Source organism: Podarcis bocagei (assembly GCF_964188305.1).
Source record: "Podarcis bocagei genome assembly, chromosome: 7".
Lineage (NCBI taxonomy): Eukaryota > Metazoa > Chordata > Lepidosauria > Squamata > Lacertidae > Podarcis > Podarcis bocagei.
This window is the reverse complement of record NC_138132.1, coordinates 8,209,227-8,224,331: the sequence shown is the minus strand read 5'-3', so window position 1 is coordinate 8,224,331 and position 15,105 is coordinate 8,209,227. Positions and strand designations below refer to the sequence as shown.

The following is a 15,105-nucleotide window of genomic DNA, read 5'->3' as shown; positions in this document are numbered from 1 at the left end:
CACACAGAGGGAGAAAATGCAGCCATTAGGCTGCACCGAGCCTGATAAACAGTGCTATTTGCAGCCTTGCTCAGTTAGCAAAGCTCGGCCGGGCAGCTGCTGTGCACAAGCAAGGCTGACAACCGAGAAGGGGGTCTGCCTGGGTGCTGGGACGCCACCCCCCCTATGGAGAGGCACCGCTGCAACGGCAGGCCCCGTCCCCCGGGCACCAGGCGGGCCTTGACTTGACGCGAGCTCCGCCGAGGCCTCTGGGGCCTGCGGCCTTGGTGAGGCCGAGCTCCTCTCTCTCTCAGTGCCTCTCCAGCCCCCCCTCCACCGCTTGGAAAGCAGCCCAGAGGCCCCTCGCTCAGGCCAGGCCTACGTGAGCCGAGCGACGGGCGGGGGCCCGGGCTAGGCCAGGAGCAGCCAACCAGCGCCCGGCCTCCTTTCCTGTTTGCCTGCTAATTTCGGCTGGGAACACTGCGCTGCCATTGGGCGCCCGGCTTGAATGTGCAGAGCCCGGGCCCTTTGCCAGATGGGCTGGCGCTGGCCGAGCAGCCAAGCTGCTCTCCTCTCAGGGAGAGCTGGACACAGGGCAAATGGAGGGGGGACAGGAGCCCCAAAGAAGGAAAAACAAGCGTGTGCAATGGGGGAGAGGGGACTGCATGTTCAAAAAGTCCTCCCCAAAAGCCTCACCAGGATCTTCTGCAGGCACCTCGAATCCTGCTTGCAACTGCAAAAAAAGAAATACCACGCCAGATCGCAGGCAGCAAAAGTAACTCGAGCGTCGCTGCTTTTTCATTTCGGATTCTGAGAGCGCCCTATGCGTTTTTAGAAACGTAACTGAGGGTGCAGATTCAGTTTCCTGCACTTAGGGTTAAAATAATAAAAGAGACATTATTCCCACCCTACAATTCACACAAACAATTCTCTTTCCAAAGTAATTTGAAAATTGAGCAAGGCCCATTTTAAGGCACACGAAACAACAACAACAAAAATGGCTTTGCATCAAATAAGATGTGGCCAAGGACTAAAGGAAACTGGTGTTTTTACACCTTACTTGCACACGCAAGCTCGTATTGGAGACACGCTGGTATATATGTTTATTACTCTCTTCTCAGCATTCCTGACAGATATACCAATTTGCGTCGGCGTAATCTGCATTGAGTAACCCTGTGGTAACTACCACCTTGAGTAACCCTGTGGTAACTACCACCTTGAGTAACCCTGTGGTAACTACCACCTTGAGTAACCCTGTGGTAACTACCACCTTGAGTAACCCTGTGGTAACTACCACCTTGGTTCTGCACTCCTGACCCCCAAGCTGCCCCCCCTCCCTGCCTTTTGCCTATAAGCATATAATAATGCAAGGGGGTGAACTGGGGGTAATGTACCCATTTATCATGCTTTAATACACATTTGAGCACAGTAAACTAAGTCATGGTAACCAGTCTGTGTTAATTACCAAGCCCTCTGGAGCATGTGCTCAGGGTTGCCAACTGCACCGTATTTCGCCAGGCCATTCGGCATTTTTGCCTCAGGTTTCGTATCAGATACTTTACTTAAAATAAAAATAACTTCTTATTTATATGCCGCCCATCTGACTGGGTTGCCCCAGCCACTCTGGGCAGCTCCCAAGAAAAACAGTATAAACACGATACAACACACTAAAAATGTCCCCAAACAGGGCTGCCTTCGGATGACTTTAAAAAAACGCGCTAACTGATTTCCTGTTTATTTAATAACTTTAATTACTTATTTTAGTTCATTTACATCCCATCTGCTCCTCTGAGGAGCTCAAAGTGGCGTACAGAGTTCTCCTCACAACAACCCTGTGAGGTAGATTAGGCCCAAGGTCGCCCAGTGTCTTACGTGACTGAGTAGGGATTTGAACCCTGGTCTCCCAGGTCCTAGTCTGAAGCCCTAACCACTGCGGGATAGGAGCCAGGATTGTAGGGGAGAGAGGGAATCTTTCCCCCCTTAAGCTCATAAAGCTAAAGGTAAAGGGACCCCTGACCATTAGGTCCAGTCGTGACCGACTCTGGGGTTGCGGCGCTCATCTCACTTTACTGGCCAAGGGAGCCGGTATACAGCTTTCTAGTCATGTGGCCAGCATGACTGAGCCGCTTCTGGCAAACCAGAGCAGCGCACGGAAACGCTGTTTACCTTCCCGCCAGAGCGGTACCTATTTATCTACTTGCACTTTGAGGTGCTTTCAAAGTGCTAGGTGGGCAGGAGCAGGGACTGAGGAGCAGGAGCTCACCCCATCGCGGGGATTCGAACCGCCGACCTTCTGATCAGCAAGCCCTAGGCTCTGTGGTTTAACTCACAGCGCCACCCGCGTCCCTTCGCCACCCGCATACCCTCCTCCAAACAGGGCAGGGACCCAAAAATGTGTGAGGCTCCACTACTTGACAGGTCAAACCCCACCAACTTAACCAGGCATTTGTAAAATCATGAGTTGGAAGCACCCGGTGGGTCTTGGAGGGCAACGAAGGTGCAAGAATAATTCCCCCCCTCCATTTTGAATGAGAGAAAACCAACTGGCCAAGAATCATGTGTTGGGGGTAGGTGGGTCTGAATTGATTTCCCTCTTGGTGAGAATCGGGTTTAATGCAAGTCTCTGAAGCCACCATTTTCAGGAGGGCCCAACAGATTGTGTTATTTGGACTGGGGTATCAAGGCCACATCTGCGCCACACATTTAAAGCGCTACGATACCGCTTTAAACAGCTAAACCATTCTGGGAGTTGTAGTTTGTTTGGGGTCCTCTATTCTCCTCACAGAGCTACAATTCCCGGGGCTGCCTGTGAAGAAGAGGGCCTGACAAACCACTCTGGGAACTGTAGCTCTCCGAGGAGAACAGGGAGGTCTCCAACGACTCTCCGCACCCTTTGCAAACTGCAACTCCCAGAATTCGATGGGGGAAGCCATGGCGGGACTTTAAACGTATGATGTGGCCGTGACCCTAAACTACTTTCCCATCTGAATGGTTTCAAAACCCCTTGGCAGGGGGACTCTCCCCTCACAGGGTGAGACTGAAGGTACATTCCTTCACCTTTGGTGGACATGCCCAAGGATTAAGGCTTTCTGGGAGATGATCTATAATGAAATGAAAAAGGTATTTAAATATACCTTCCTGAAGAAACCAGAGGCCTTTCTCCTGGGCATAGTCGGCCAAATGGTGCCAAAGAAGGACAGAACTTTCTTTATGTACGCTACAACAGCAGCAAGAATACTTATTGCAAAGTATTGGAAGACACAAGATCTACCCACTCTGGAAGAATGGCAGATGAGGGTGATGGACTATATGGAACTGGCGGAAATGACTGGCAGAATCCGAGACCAGGGAGAAGAGTCGGTGGAAGAAGACTGGAAAAGTTTAAAGACTATTTACAGAGATACTGTAAAATTAATGAATGTTAGAAAAATGTTGGAATGAAGTTATATGGCTTTAGTAGAAATGTTATAAGGAATTAAGTATAAATAGATTAATAGAGCATTAAAGGGAAAAATAAGGTTAGAATGTGTTAAGATAATTAAAGGATAGAAAGCAGAGGAAGATGGAAAGGAATTGCTGAAACAATTAACAGAAGTGGAATACAAAAAGGGAGGTGTGAGGAGGCCATTGAAATAAGTGAATGAAAGATAAGATACTGAAATTGTTTGATGTGTTTTAAACTGTTTTTGTTTTGTTTTGTTAGTTTAATGTGTTAGTGTTATGTACTGTTTTTGTATTGTATTGTTTATTTTTTTGTAGTGTTTAAATTGTTGGAAAAGTAATAAATATTATTTTTAAAAAAAGAAAGTTCAGTCCAGCAGTTTACACTGACTGCAAAATTTCCGAGGCATCATTACGGGGGTTCAGAAATGAACGTTTTCCAGGAAGCACAAGTGCGCTGAAACCTGCCTCGAGGGCATCTGTGCAAGACAGCCTGTGCATAGGGGCTGTGACATTTTGGCTTAGATGTAGCAAAAGTAAGGCTTTTGGGACGGGAGGAAGTCCTCTTCTGGTTTTCAAGGAAGGGGAAGCTGGTTCAAGAGATAGCAAGGTGTGGGGCACAAGACAGGCCTCCAAAGAAAGGAAAGTTCATGGGGCTATTTCAGCATCCGTCGCCCCAGGCAGCAACCTCAATCTGTCAAACGGTAGAGCTGGCCCTGGGTTTTCATGCGGTCACAAAGACGCATTGGATCGTGGGCAACGGCGAAAAGCAAAGCCTCTCTTGAACCACATTCAACTCTCTGGAAAAGACAACTGTCCCCCCGATTTTAACCACAAGTTTGTTTTCCATTTCTGGAGCAAAAGAGAGGAAGGGAGCAAAGGCACAATGTCACCATCCGATCGCCAGCTGCTGCTCCCTAGACTAGGCCATAGCCTACGAAAAACACTGGAGTGATTCAGACTTAGTCCCAAACCATGGTTTCCCACTGTGGCAAGAAGCCGGGGGGGGGGGGACTTCGGCTCAGGATCTCTAAACACCCCCTCTTCTTCCATTCCCGCTTTGAGGCAAGCCCTCACTTGCCGCTGTCCAATACAGCTTGCGCTTTCCCTGAAAACCAGGAACCATGGTGCGCAACCATAGTTAGCAGGGCAGGTGCACTCCTAAACAGGCTATGGTTTGCCTCAAGCCAGGATCGGACGGTGGGTGGGGGCTCATAGCTTACGAAGGGAGGAAGCAGCCCCCGTTTTCCTTGCCGTTGCATCTTAATGGACTCCCGATCATGTCGATGAAATGTTCAGGCGGTGGCGGCAAGCTAAAAGCAATTATTTGGGCAACACTGAAGTTCTGAGCACTGAAAATTCTCAAAGATAGACTCCAGACACATTTCACATGGAGCAAGAAAAACGTCTAACCGCCCCCCCCCCAGTCCATTAACCTGAAGTGAATCTGGGGCAACAAATCTTCTGGTGTGCCATTGGGCCCATTAAAATCAATGTGCGGTGATCAAAGCACGGCTGAGTAATCGAAATACCCTTGAAACTTGCCCCCACCAAACAAGGCACTTCTTAGGCCAGATGCAAATGTCTGTTCCCCTTTAAAGGAAGGGGAGGGAAGCTTAATGATCTATAATGGGATGAGGGTGTCGAGAGAAGCGCAATTCGTCTTCCGAAGCGAAACACGGCATATCAGTTTCAGCTAGCAGACCTGCAAGCCATGATTCTAATACAAGGGTCAGCAAACGTTTTCAGCAGGGGGCCGGTCCACTGTCCCTCAGACCTTGTGGGGGGCCGGACTATTTTTTTTTGGGGGGGGGATGAACAAATTCCTATGCTCCACAAATAACCCGGAGATGCATTTTAAATAAAAGCGCACATTCTACTCATGTAAAAACACGCTGATTCCTGGACAGTCCGCAGGCCGGATTTAGAAGGTGATTGGGCCAGATCCGGCCCCCGGGCCTTAGGCTGCCTACCCATGTTCTAGTATTTCATTTCCTAACACTGTTTTTTTAAATTATTACCCACATTCCAGGGGGGGGGGTGAAAGGCAGGATCTCTGGTTCTGGAAGGCAAGCGTAGTGGTTAGTGCTTGCGAAAACGGTAGGCACCAGGTACACAATTTCTACTCCAGATGAATTAATTCACAACAGCTGCCACCTGCAAGTTCCTCACCCACTAATTGCTCAAGCCCCTTTTCCTAATTTCAGGTGTGCGTTGGCAGCAATTCTGCACCAAGAATAAGGAACTTTGCACACTCTCAAGGAACGTTACCTTCGTTATTAAAAAACACCTGCATTTTTATTTGTTTGAAATGTATTTGCATGGTCTATTAGGCTACAAGAGACTAGTAGCCTTGAAACTGGAGGGAGGCAGAACTAAAAGAAAATTACCAATCACCTGGACTAGAATCTTGGTTCCACTCATAAGCGTGCATTAAAAAAAACACACACACACACACACTTTTACCACCCTATCTGCAGGTAGAAACTGTGCTGGAAAGTTAAAGGGCAATTCCTATGTATTATCTGGACCTGGATGGCACACACACCCCGAGGTCACTGAGTCCTGCCTCCAGCTCTTGGAAGTATATAGGTGAAGACTTCTGCAGACTTGACTTTCTTTTGCAATTATGAATAAACAACCTGTACAGGTTTCGTTGCACAGACTGCTGGACGCACAAATCAATTCCTATGTTCCCACAACCACAACCAGGTACAATTGCCAGAAAAGTAAGAGGCAACAAACAAAGTGAGACGTCCAGTGTGGCTGGAGCAGAAACAGGCTATCCATAAACGCCCAGGGCCACATCCGTGGGATGGTAGCAAATACAGTGGTACCTCAGGTTAAGTACTTAATACGTTCCGGAGTTCTGTACTTAACCTGAAACTGTTCTTAACCTGAAGCACCACTTTAGCTAACGGGGCCTTCCTGCTGCTGCTGCGCCGCCGGAGCACGATTTCTGTTCTCATCCTGAAGCAAAGTTCTTAACCTGAGGTAATATTTCTGGGTTAGCGAAGTCTGTAACCTGAAGCGTATGTAACCTGAAGCGTATGTAACCCGAGGTACCACTGTACTAGCCTGGCCACACTGAACCTGTAATTTCAAATCGCCCCGACTATTTCCTCAAGGGAATGTGGTCTACTACATACAGCGTCCTTTACCAAAAGGCCGCCCTCTAGAAGTTCGGACTACAACTCCCATCAGCCCCGGGGCAACAGGTTGTTGAAGGCATGCAAAGGGAGAGCAGGTTTGGATCTCGCGGGACACTGCATTCAAATCCCCTTTCGGCCATAAAGCCCAATGGGGAGGGGGCAGAGAAAGCAACAGGAGGGGTCCCTCCCAGGTCCTGTTTAGTCAAAGGCATGCAAAATGAAATGAGTTTTTTTAAAATAAAAAAACAGTGCCTCTGAGAGCGTACAAAGGCTTCTCTCTCAATGCTCCACAATTCCAGCCAACCTTGGCACATCAGAGGTTAGGGGAAAGGGTCTTGGTTCCTCTCACTTTATTAATGAAAACGACACCGGACGTTTGTTTCAAATATTACTCCCGACACAAGGGATGTTACCACCACTATGTAATCACTAGCGGAGGAGATGGGAGTATCCTCAAAGTGCGTATCCTCAAAAGTCTCTGGTCGTCCCCCCAATATATATCCAACCCTGCTGACAGCTGCCATGCTGAGCAGCCTTGGCCAAGTCACGACTCTCTCAGCCTAGCCGACCTTACAAGGTTGTTATGTAGATTAAAAACAAGGTAACCCTGCGCATACCATCCTGAGGTGCTTGCAGGAAGGCTGGAATATAAAGTCAGTAGCCTGAGGTTACAATGGGGTGTAAGGAAGGAATTTGTCTATGGACGGGGGCCAGGGCAGAGATGTTCAAAGAAGAAGATTATCAAGGATGCTCAACGCAGAAAGTGGCTTTCATGCAGTCATCCCACCCGTCCCATAAGGCTCATAAAAAAAAATTCTGCGTTTTAGGGACTGGGAATCCATATCAACAGGATGTTACCCAAAAGACCGCATGCATCTATATCAACTCACCTGAGCCTTCAGGTGTACCTTTGAAGCCCTGCTCAGGCATCCACCTGGTAAGGTAAATTATGGTGACAGGAACACAAGGGCGAGGGCTTTTTGACGAGGGCCCCACAACTGTGGAATCTGAACCCACCTGGTATCAGACAAACACCGTATCTAAGGACTTCTGGCAGTTTTGCACAAAGCTAAACTACTATTCTGCTTTTCGGTGGCTTTGAACAACATTTTGACGTAACGATGTTTGCAATGATTTTTTTTAATGGTTTTTAATTTTATATTGTATTGTGCATCACTTGTGAACCACTTTGGGAAGCTTTTCTTTTTCCCTTGAAGAGCAGTTTGCACATTTGTTAAATAATAAATAATTAGAAGTAAGAGGGACAAGTGTTCCCCATGTTAGATTCCTGCACCACCACCCCAGAATACAATCTCACCCTCTGCCTCATGGAACGCTGCTTTGTGCTTTGGTGCTCAGAGGGGCGAGATTTCAGCCAGGCCTCAGCCATAGAGCCGGTCTTGAAACATGCAAACTAGTAAAAAAAAAGTGCCTTCTGAGCATGCACAAAGTACATATACCTGCCAAGGGTGCAATCGCAGCCAGCAACTTGCAGGTCAGAAGGGCATGGCCCTCTAATTAGGCCACCAGGAGCCCAGGTGCTCATTTTAGGAAAATACCGTATTGTTTGCTCTGTAAGACTCACTTTTCCCCTCCTAAAAAGTAAGGGGAAATGTGTGTGTGTCTTATGGAGCGAATGCAGGCTGCGCAGCTATCCCAGAAGCCAGAACAGCAAGAGGGATCGCTGCTTTCGCTGCGCAGCGATCCCTCTTGCTGTTCTGGCTTGTGAGATTCAGAATATTTTTTTTCTTGTTTTCCTCCTCCAAAAACTAGGTGCGTCTTGTGGTCTGGTGCGTCTTATAGAGCGAAAAATACGGTAAACGCTGGGTGCCTGGTGATCACAACCTCTGAAACACAGCGCAGGTGGGCAAGAATTCCTGCAATGAGGACTCCCCGAAGTCTAAAATGTGCAGGACGGGAGACAACAGTATTAAAAACAGCTTTAAACAACTTACAACCACAAAAATAAGGCGGGTCTTGAAAAGTATGCATCTCAAACATCAAAAGAGGGAGGGAGTTTCTCAGGCCAGTGGCTGCAGCAGAGGGCGCTCTCTCCCAGTCACCGCCCCACAAGCTTCTGAGACTAGTGGAACAACAAAGAGGGTCCCTTTCACTGATCTTAGCACCCGAGAGGGTCTACAGGGAAGGAGGCAGTCTTTCAAGTATTTAGGGCCCAAGTCGTCTAGGGCTTTAATCGTTAAAGGAGAAAACAATAACACAATTCTTACGTCCCGGAGGACCAGATACCTCCATCTTTTCCAGCACCCCCTGCTGGTCATTCACAGTCGCCACATCTTCCCAAGTCACAGTCCCCGACATCCCATCATTAGTTCCCTCCGGAACCCACAAAGCGATGCATAAAAATGGCACTCAGTCGGGAAGTTAGGTTGCAAGAGGGGGAAACTGAGGCACGTCCTCAAAGCTGATGGTGGAGATCTAGCTCGCTGCGAGACTCGTGACGAGGACTCCAGGGTCCTGGACCCCAAGGCTCCTTTCTCAGAAATTCCGGGCGTCACATATTCCAAGTCTAAGCTCCAGCCTTGGAGCAGCCGCTGCTACCGCCCCTTCCAAAATGGCGAAAGAACACAAGCGCAAAACAAGCCCTTAAGTCCTGACTCCTAGTCCACTCTTATCAAATTATCTCTCTTGCCAATCAACCTCTGTCCCCATCAACAGAAGAAATAAACCGTATATGTGCCACCACTTAACAAAAAAACCTCCACCACAACCACATCATTCAGATTCCGTTAATCAAAATGCAGGTCACAAGTAAGGTGAGAAAACGTCTCACCCCAAGTTAAAGATTCACGAACATCAGCCAAAGCAGTTCTGTGATTTAGCGCCAAGACGTCTTTTCCGACGCCAATTTTTGCGACGCCAGATTTCTCCCGCCGCTGATTGTCCTCATCCAAGCCAAGACTGGCTTGGGAACCCCAACAAAGTCTGGGTCAGGCAGGCCTAGGGGGCCAGAGACACCCCCGTCCTACCCCAAAAAGTAAACCCTTCACTGGCGAAGAGCCATTTCAGCCTGGATTGGGAGAAGGAGCAACAGGGAGATCGAAAGGAAAATAACAGAACGGTTCCCGAAATTTCGAAAACGCAAGGAAGGCGAACTGGATTAATTTTATTTAAAAAGGACATGGGGATGAGAACAGAAGGGGAATGGAAAGGCCGACAGGGAACTCGAGGGAAGAAGAGAAAGGCAAAATGCACAAAAATAAAAAGAAAGTGAGTCGAACTGTAATTGAGGAGACAACCACAAATTTGGGATGCGAACAGGAAAAACAGAAGAACGTGCCTCCCCCCCCCCCGTCAAATGGAGGAAAAAATTCAGTAGCTCAAAAGAAGGAAAGAAGGGGTCTGTGTGAATGAGAAAACACAAAGGACAGGAGAGGCGGAGGAGAAAAAAATCCACGTGAATGGGAAAGTAACAGAACAGACAAGAGGACGGCTGGGGAAGGAGGGCACAAGAAAGTCAAGGGAGAGAGGTTGTGTCAAGACGAAAGGGGCGCAGAACGAGGAGCAGAAAGAGATAGCCAGAAGGAAAAGTGAAAAGAGAGAGAGAAAAGAGAGAACAGGGACAGGAGCCAAGCCAGGCGCACATCTGCTGCCGTTGCCTTTTGCCCCTGGCAGTGCCACACTCACCCTCCGAAGGAGCCCTGCCCGCGGGCGACATGCCTCCAGGGCCCTCTTCCTGCCCTGTTGCCCCGCCGTCCCCCATCGCCCACTGACCGCCGCTGCCAGCCCCAAGCCGAGAGCACTGCTATCCCCAAATAGGAACTGCCCCTACCTCCGCCCCCCGCGTCACAGCCTGGCACGGGGCCGGGAGCACGTGATGTACACAAGAGCTGTCATGCGCCCGCCGTCCGGCACACGAGGTCCACCGGCTTTCCCTGCCCGGAGGAGAACAGCCAGCAGCCGAGGCTGCAGAGGAAGGACATGTGCGAGGAGGAGGAGGAGGAGGAGGCTGGGTTGGGACGGGTGCCAGTCCATTCCGCCTGCAAGAAGAGAAACTCCGGAGGGAAAAGCAGAGAGTGAGCGAGTTCCGGGGATGCCACAAGGGGGCGCCGGAGGAGGGCAGGGGGGAAAGCAGGCCGGATCTGTGCCAGGGGAATCACATGGAGGCGGAAGGAGACCCAATTCAGCAGGAATGGAGAGGGTTCAATTGCCGGCAGCGCTGGGAGAGACTCCTGCCTGAATTGCTGGAGGGCCAGTGCTGAAATAGACAACACTGGGTGAAATGGACCAATGGCCTGAGTCTGTATCAGGCAGATTCCTATGTTCCCAAAGCCAAGGTCATGGTGGGCTGGTGCCACAAACCCCGGCGCAGCGAAACGGGACAGATAAGCACTCAAAACGGAAAAGCAGATTCCACAGGTGGATTTTCCTTATCAAAAATCAGGGCCCGCAGCAGCAGCTTCGCAGGATCTCTGCCTTAAAGGAGAAAGTCTTTAAAAAAAATAAAATCGTCAGCGGCAGCCCCTACCCCAGCCAGCAGGGGGCAAGAATGGCTTGGTGGGCAGGAAAGACAAACCAACTGAGCAGGAGCTGGGAATTGCAAAGAGGTGTGCTCTGGCTTTTAATAGGGCTTGGGGGGGGAGGTTTAAGTGCTGGGGCTTGACAGACCAGGGTCCTTGGTCCAGCTCTCCCAAAGGAGCGGCGACCAGTGACTTCTTTTAAAAGGCTATTCCAGGAAACTGTCCTGGAGAAATTCAAGGGAGAGTTCTTATTTTCTCCCTTACTTTGACAGGACCTCATTTACGGGGGGGGGGCGGATTGGGGGGTTACATCTGCACCCTGGCAAGCTCCCTCTCCGTCCCTGGTTTACCAACAGTTAACGAGAGACCTGTAGCCTGCGAGGCAAAAAAAAAAAGGGGGTTGTTTGTTTTTTGGTTTTTAAAAAGGATAAAAACACACACACAATTAAGTCCACGTTGGCTTCCTGCCCTCAGTGGCACAGTGCCAGTTTGTGTCCTACCCAGCAACAGGCTCCAAGATTGTCCACGGGACGTCTAGCGGAGCAACTTGCGCAGCCCAGAAACCAAGCGGAGCGGACAGTCACGACACACCCACCCGGGCACGTCGGCGCTGCCATGGCCACACACCCTTGCTCGCTCCGGTCGAATTCGCCCAACGGAGCCCGCACCCAGACCCAGACCCCCGTGCTGGCTGCCACCTTCCGAAGACCTGCTTTTCACAAAGCTGAAAAGCACACGTCACACACCCATATAATATATGCACCTCTCTCTCTCTGTCACCCTGTTCATTCTTGCCTTAACCCAATTCTGAGATGATCTCCACGGAATTGACCTACATCTGAAATGACGCTGTGGCTGGCTGGCATACCTGTACCAATCCAGCAGCCACTGCCTAATTTTAAATGCCCCTTTGGAACACCAAAACTTCATGCATTTCCCTGGCCAGCCAACAGCTGCCGCCCCCCTTTGCCCCTTTCTCTCTCTCTCCCTCAAAACTTCGTGGGCGATTTAAACAGCCTAGGCGAACAACCTCTCTCCACCACAGTACCAAAAGCTTCCAAAGTCTCCAAAATCCAAGACGTTTTTTGGAAAGCCAAGTTTTCCGAGTTACAAAGGTCCTTATAAATCATCGTCAATAACAACAATGGCAAATATTATTAAGCGACTGGGTGTGCATTTCACTGTCCAGGCACGTTCCCTTTCAGGGATCGCTCTCCTCCGCTACTGTACGGAGATTTCTGCCAACTCACTTCTGGCAAAGGCTGCCAGATTTACAGGCAGAGCTTTGCGAAGATGCACCTTGCAGCTTTCGCTTGCCTCGTTTTTTTAAAAGCGTCCATTTAAACGGGGAATCAAAATCGGGGAACGGTGCAAAAGTAATAAAAGTGGAGGAGTTTCCCGGAATATTGGTCCAGGAAAGCAACAAAAAATCCCTTTTCCATATGCACAAACCGTCCGATCTTGTATGCTTGCATTTCTCAACTGGGGTCTAAAGGCAGCCAGCAGAGAGAGAGGGAGAGAGAGAGGCCATGATAAAAAGATTGCAGCACTGTAAACAAGGTATGCGGGGAGATTAAGCAGCAGATCCACAAGCAGGAGGAGAGAGACATCACACAGCCAGTGTTGTCGCTTTCTTGGGCCTGTTCCATGATATTCAGCTCGCTGGCTGACGTTGGTGACCAGACTTGAGGTTGGCTACAGAACCCTGCGCTCCCTCCTTGCTGGTTTACATTTGGCACATATCTCCACTGTAATCTACTAGATCTCCTTGCGGCCAAGAGAACACCCCCCCTTCCTTCTTTCCAGCTCTGCAGGATTACTGCACATCCGAGGCTCCCCATGTCCTCCTGCAGCCGTCGGGTGACATTGACCAGCAAGATGCAAATAAAATAATGAAAAGAAAACAAGCTGGCCGTTTCACTCATTAAAAAATAATAATAATGAGAATAACAAGGTCACACACAATCCCCTCCCTCCACAAACACACACACACACACCCCATGGCGCCAGAAAAAGCTGCCCACAAGAAGGGCACCCTTTAACATACTACTGAAGACCTAGATCTAGAAGTTTTTTGGGGGGTGAGAAGGGAGTGGGACGTTCTCAGGACTGCGCAAGGAAGGAAAGGAATGGAGGGCTCCAACCAGCCCTTTCCATGGAACCCCAAAACTCAGGCGCGCACATAGGTTGTGTGTTTTAAAATACACACAGCCCCACTTTGGAATCTGATGAGTCCGCAGATTTCCTCTCCCCCCCCCCTCCCGCCCCACATATAGATAAATCGCTCGGAGGGAGGGGGCGGCGCGCGCAAACCATTGCAAAATATCTATATATCAGGGGCGCATGCCTCCCCCTGCGTTTGCGCAACCCCCTCTCCAAATCGGGGAACTGGGTTGCAGATTTCTCGCGCACCCGGGAAGAGTGCAACACCGCCCCCCCCCAAAAAAAATCTGGGGAGGGGGGCTTCGTGCACCCCCACCCAGCCAGCCACCTTTCCTTGCTTTTACCTTGGACACTGCAAGCCATTCTCCATGGCTGGCTGGCTCTCCTGCGCGTCCTGCCCGGGTCCAGCCGCCTCGCCTCGCTCCGCGCGCGCTCTCCCCTCCTGCCTCTCCGCCTGCGCTCCTTGCCTCTCTCGCCCCCCCCTTCTCCCCCTCCTCGAAGCCCACTCCCCTTCAGGCTACACCCACCGCCCCTCCCCCATCCGTGCCATTGGCTCCCCCTCCCACCCCAAGGTGCCCCCCCTACGCCCGGCGCGCGCGCGCGCCCTCGCAAGCCTTGCAGATCCAAGGCGCTTTTTGGCACGCCTCCTTCTGCTGCTGGTGCGCGCGCCGATTGGGCGCCGGGGATGCCACTCCGAGACCCAAGGGGGGGGTCTTCCCCACCTACCCAACCCCCCCACCCCCACCCCACTTTCTGTGTTGGCAGCTGGCTAGCGCGAGGCTGCGGAGGGGCAGGGATCGCAGCGCGCAGGGTGCTCCGGCCGGCGGAGCGCTCCTCCGGGCTAGCGTTAATCCAGAGTCACTCTGCTTCTGTTCCGTGCATCGGATCCGGATTCGTTCCGAAGGTGGCCATCGCAGCGTCTTTACCCGGGACGTGCAAATCAGCTGGGCGTCCTACCTGTGTGCTCGGCACAAAGGGAAGTGACTCCGGATTAAAGCTGCAGGACTGTGTGGACGCTTAATTGGTAGTAGACTCCGCTGAAGCTCGGGGGGGGGGGCTTTTGATTCGGAAGCAAGCCTTCAGCTCAATGCAAAAGAATGGTGCCAATCCCCCGCCCCTACCCCCTCCAAGGGCCTTGTGTGGGAAAGGGAGTGACTCTGATTCTTGGAGTCAATTCGGATTTAGAAAATGCAGCGCGACGCCGTTCGTTCCCTCTCCGCTCGGTATTCAGTGATGGAGAGGAGTTTACTCTCGTGTGCGTCCATGTAATAAATCTCTCACCGGATCACCTTGCTTTTTGGCTTTCAAATCCAGTTTACAGGCTCATTTCGAGTCGATGTAAGCGGTGCAACGCTTTCTAAATATGTCTGCTCAGAAATTCCTCCCAATTGAATTCAGTGTGACTCCCTGCATGGAGCCCGGAATTGAACGGGTTTGGCTCGCGAAGCCCCCTCCAATTCAGCGACTCCACACCCAGACATAGTGGATCCAGATACAGTATATAGGATCGCAGCCTTTAAAACAGTTGCCTGGAGATGTTAAAACGGTTGTATAAATGCGCCCCCGTGTGATGAGAGAAAGCTCCAGCAGCCTTTTCATTGCATTTAAGCATATCCAGCGTCTGAAATGGGCTGTTTCTACACGCCAGGGATGCATAGTATGCAATGTTATGATATAATTTTGAATGCATTTATATATTTGCTTGATTTGAAGCACTTATTTGTTCCTCTTCAGCTAAAGATCTCCAAGTGGCTTACAATACAATAGGGTGATAAAATCTCTATACAGTGGTACCTTGGTTTACATATGCTTCAGGTTACAGACGCTTCAGGTTACAGACTCCACTAACCCAGAAATAGTACCTCGGGTTAAGAACTTTGCTTCAGGATGAG

At 50.3% G+C, this 15,105-nt stretch overlaps 1 protein-coding gene across 1 annotated transcript in view; it reads right to left on the bottom strand.

Moving 5' to 3' along the window:
* The window catches only part of HIF3A (hypoxia inducible factor 3 subunit alpha), a 63,600-nt gene extending 49,904 nt beyond the window's left edge, over positions 1–13,696 (bottom strand). The window contains exon 1 of the mRNA XM_081200286.1: positions 13,558–13,696. Within this exon, the coding sequence (XP_081056412.1) occupies positions 13,558–13,583 (26 nt within the window). The 5' untranslated portion in view covers positions 13,584–13,696. The remainder of the gene's footprint in view (positions 1–13,557) is intronic.
* Between the last annotated feature and the right edge of the window lie 1,409 nt (positions 13,697–15,105).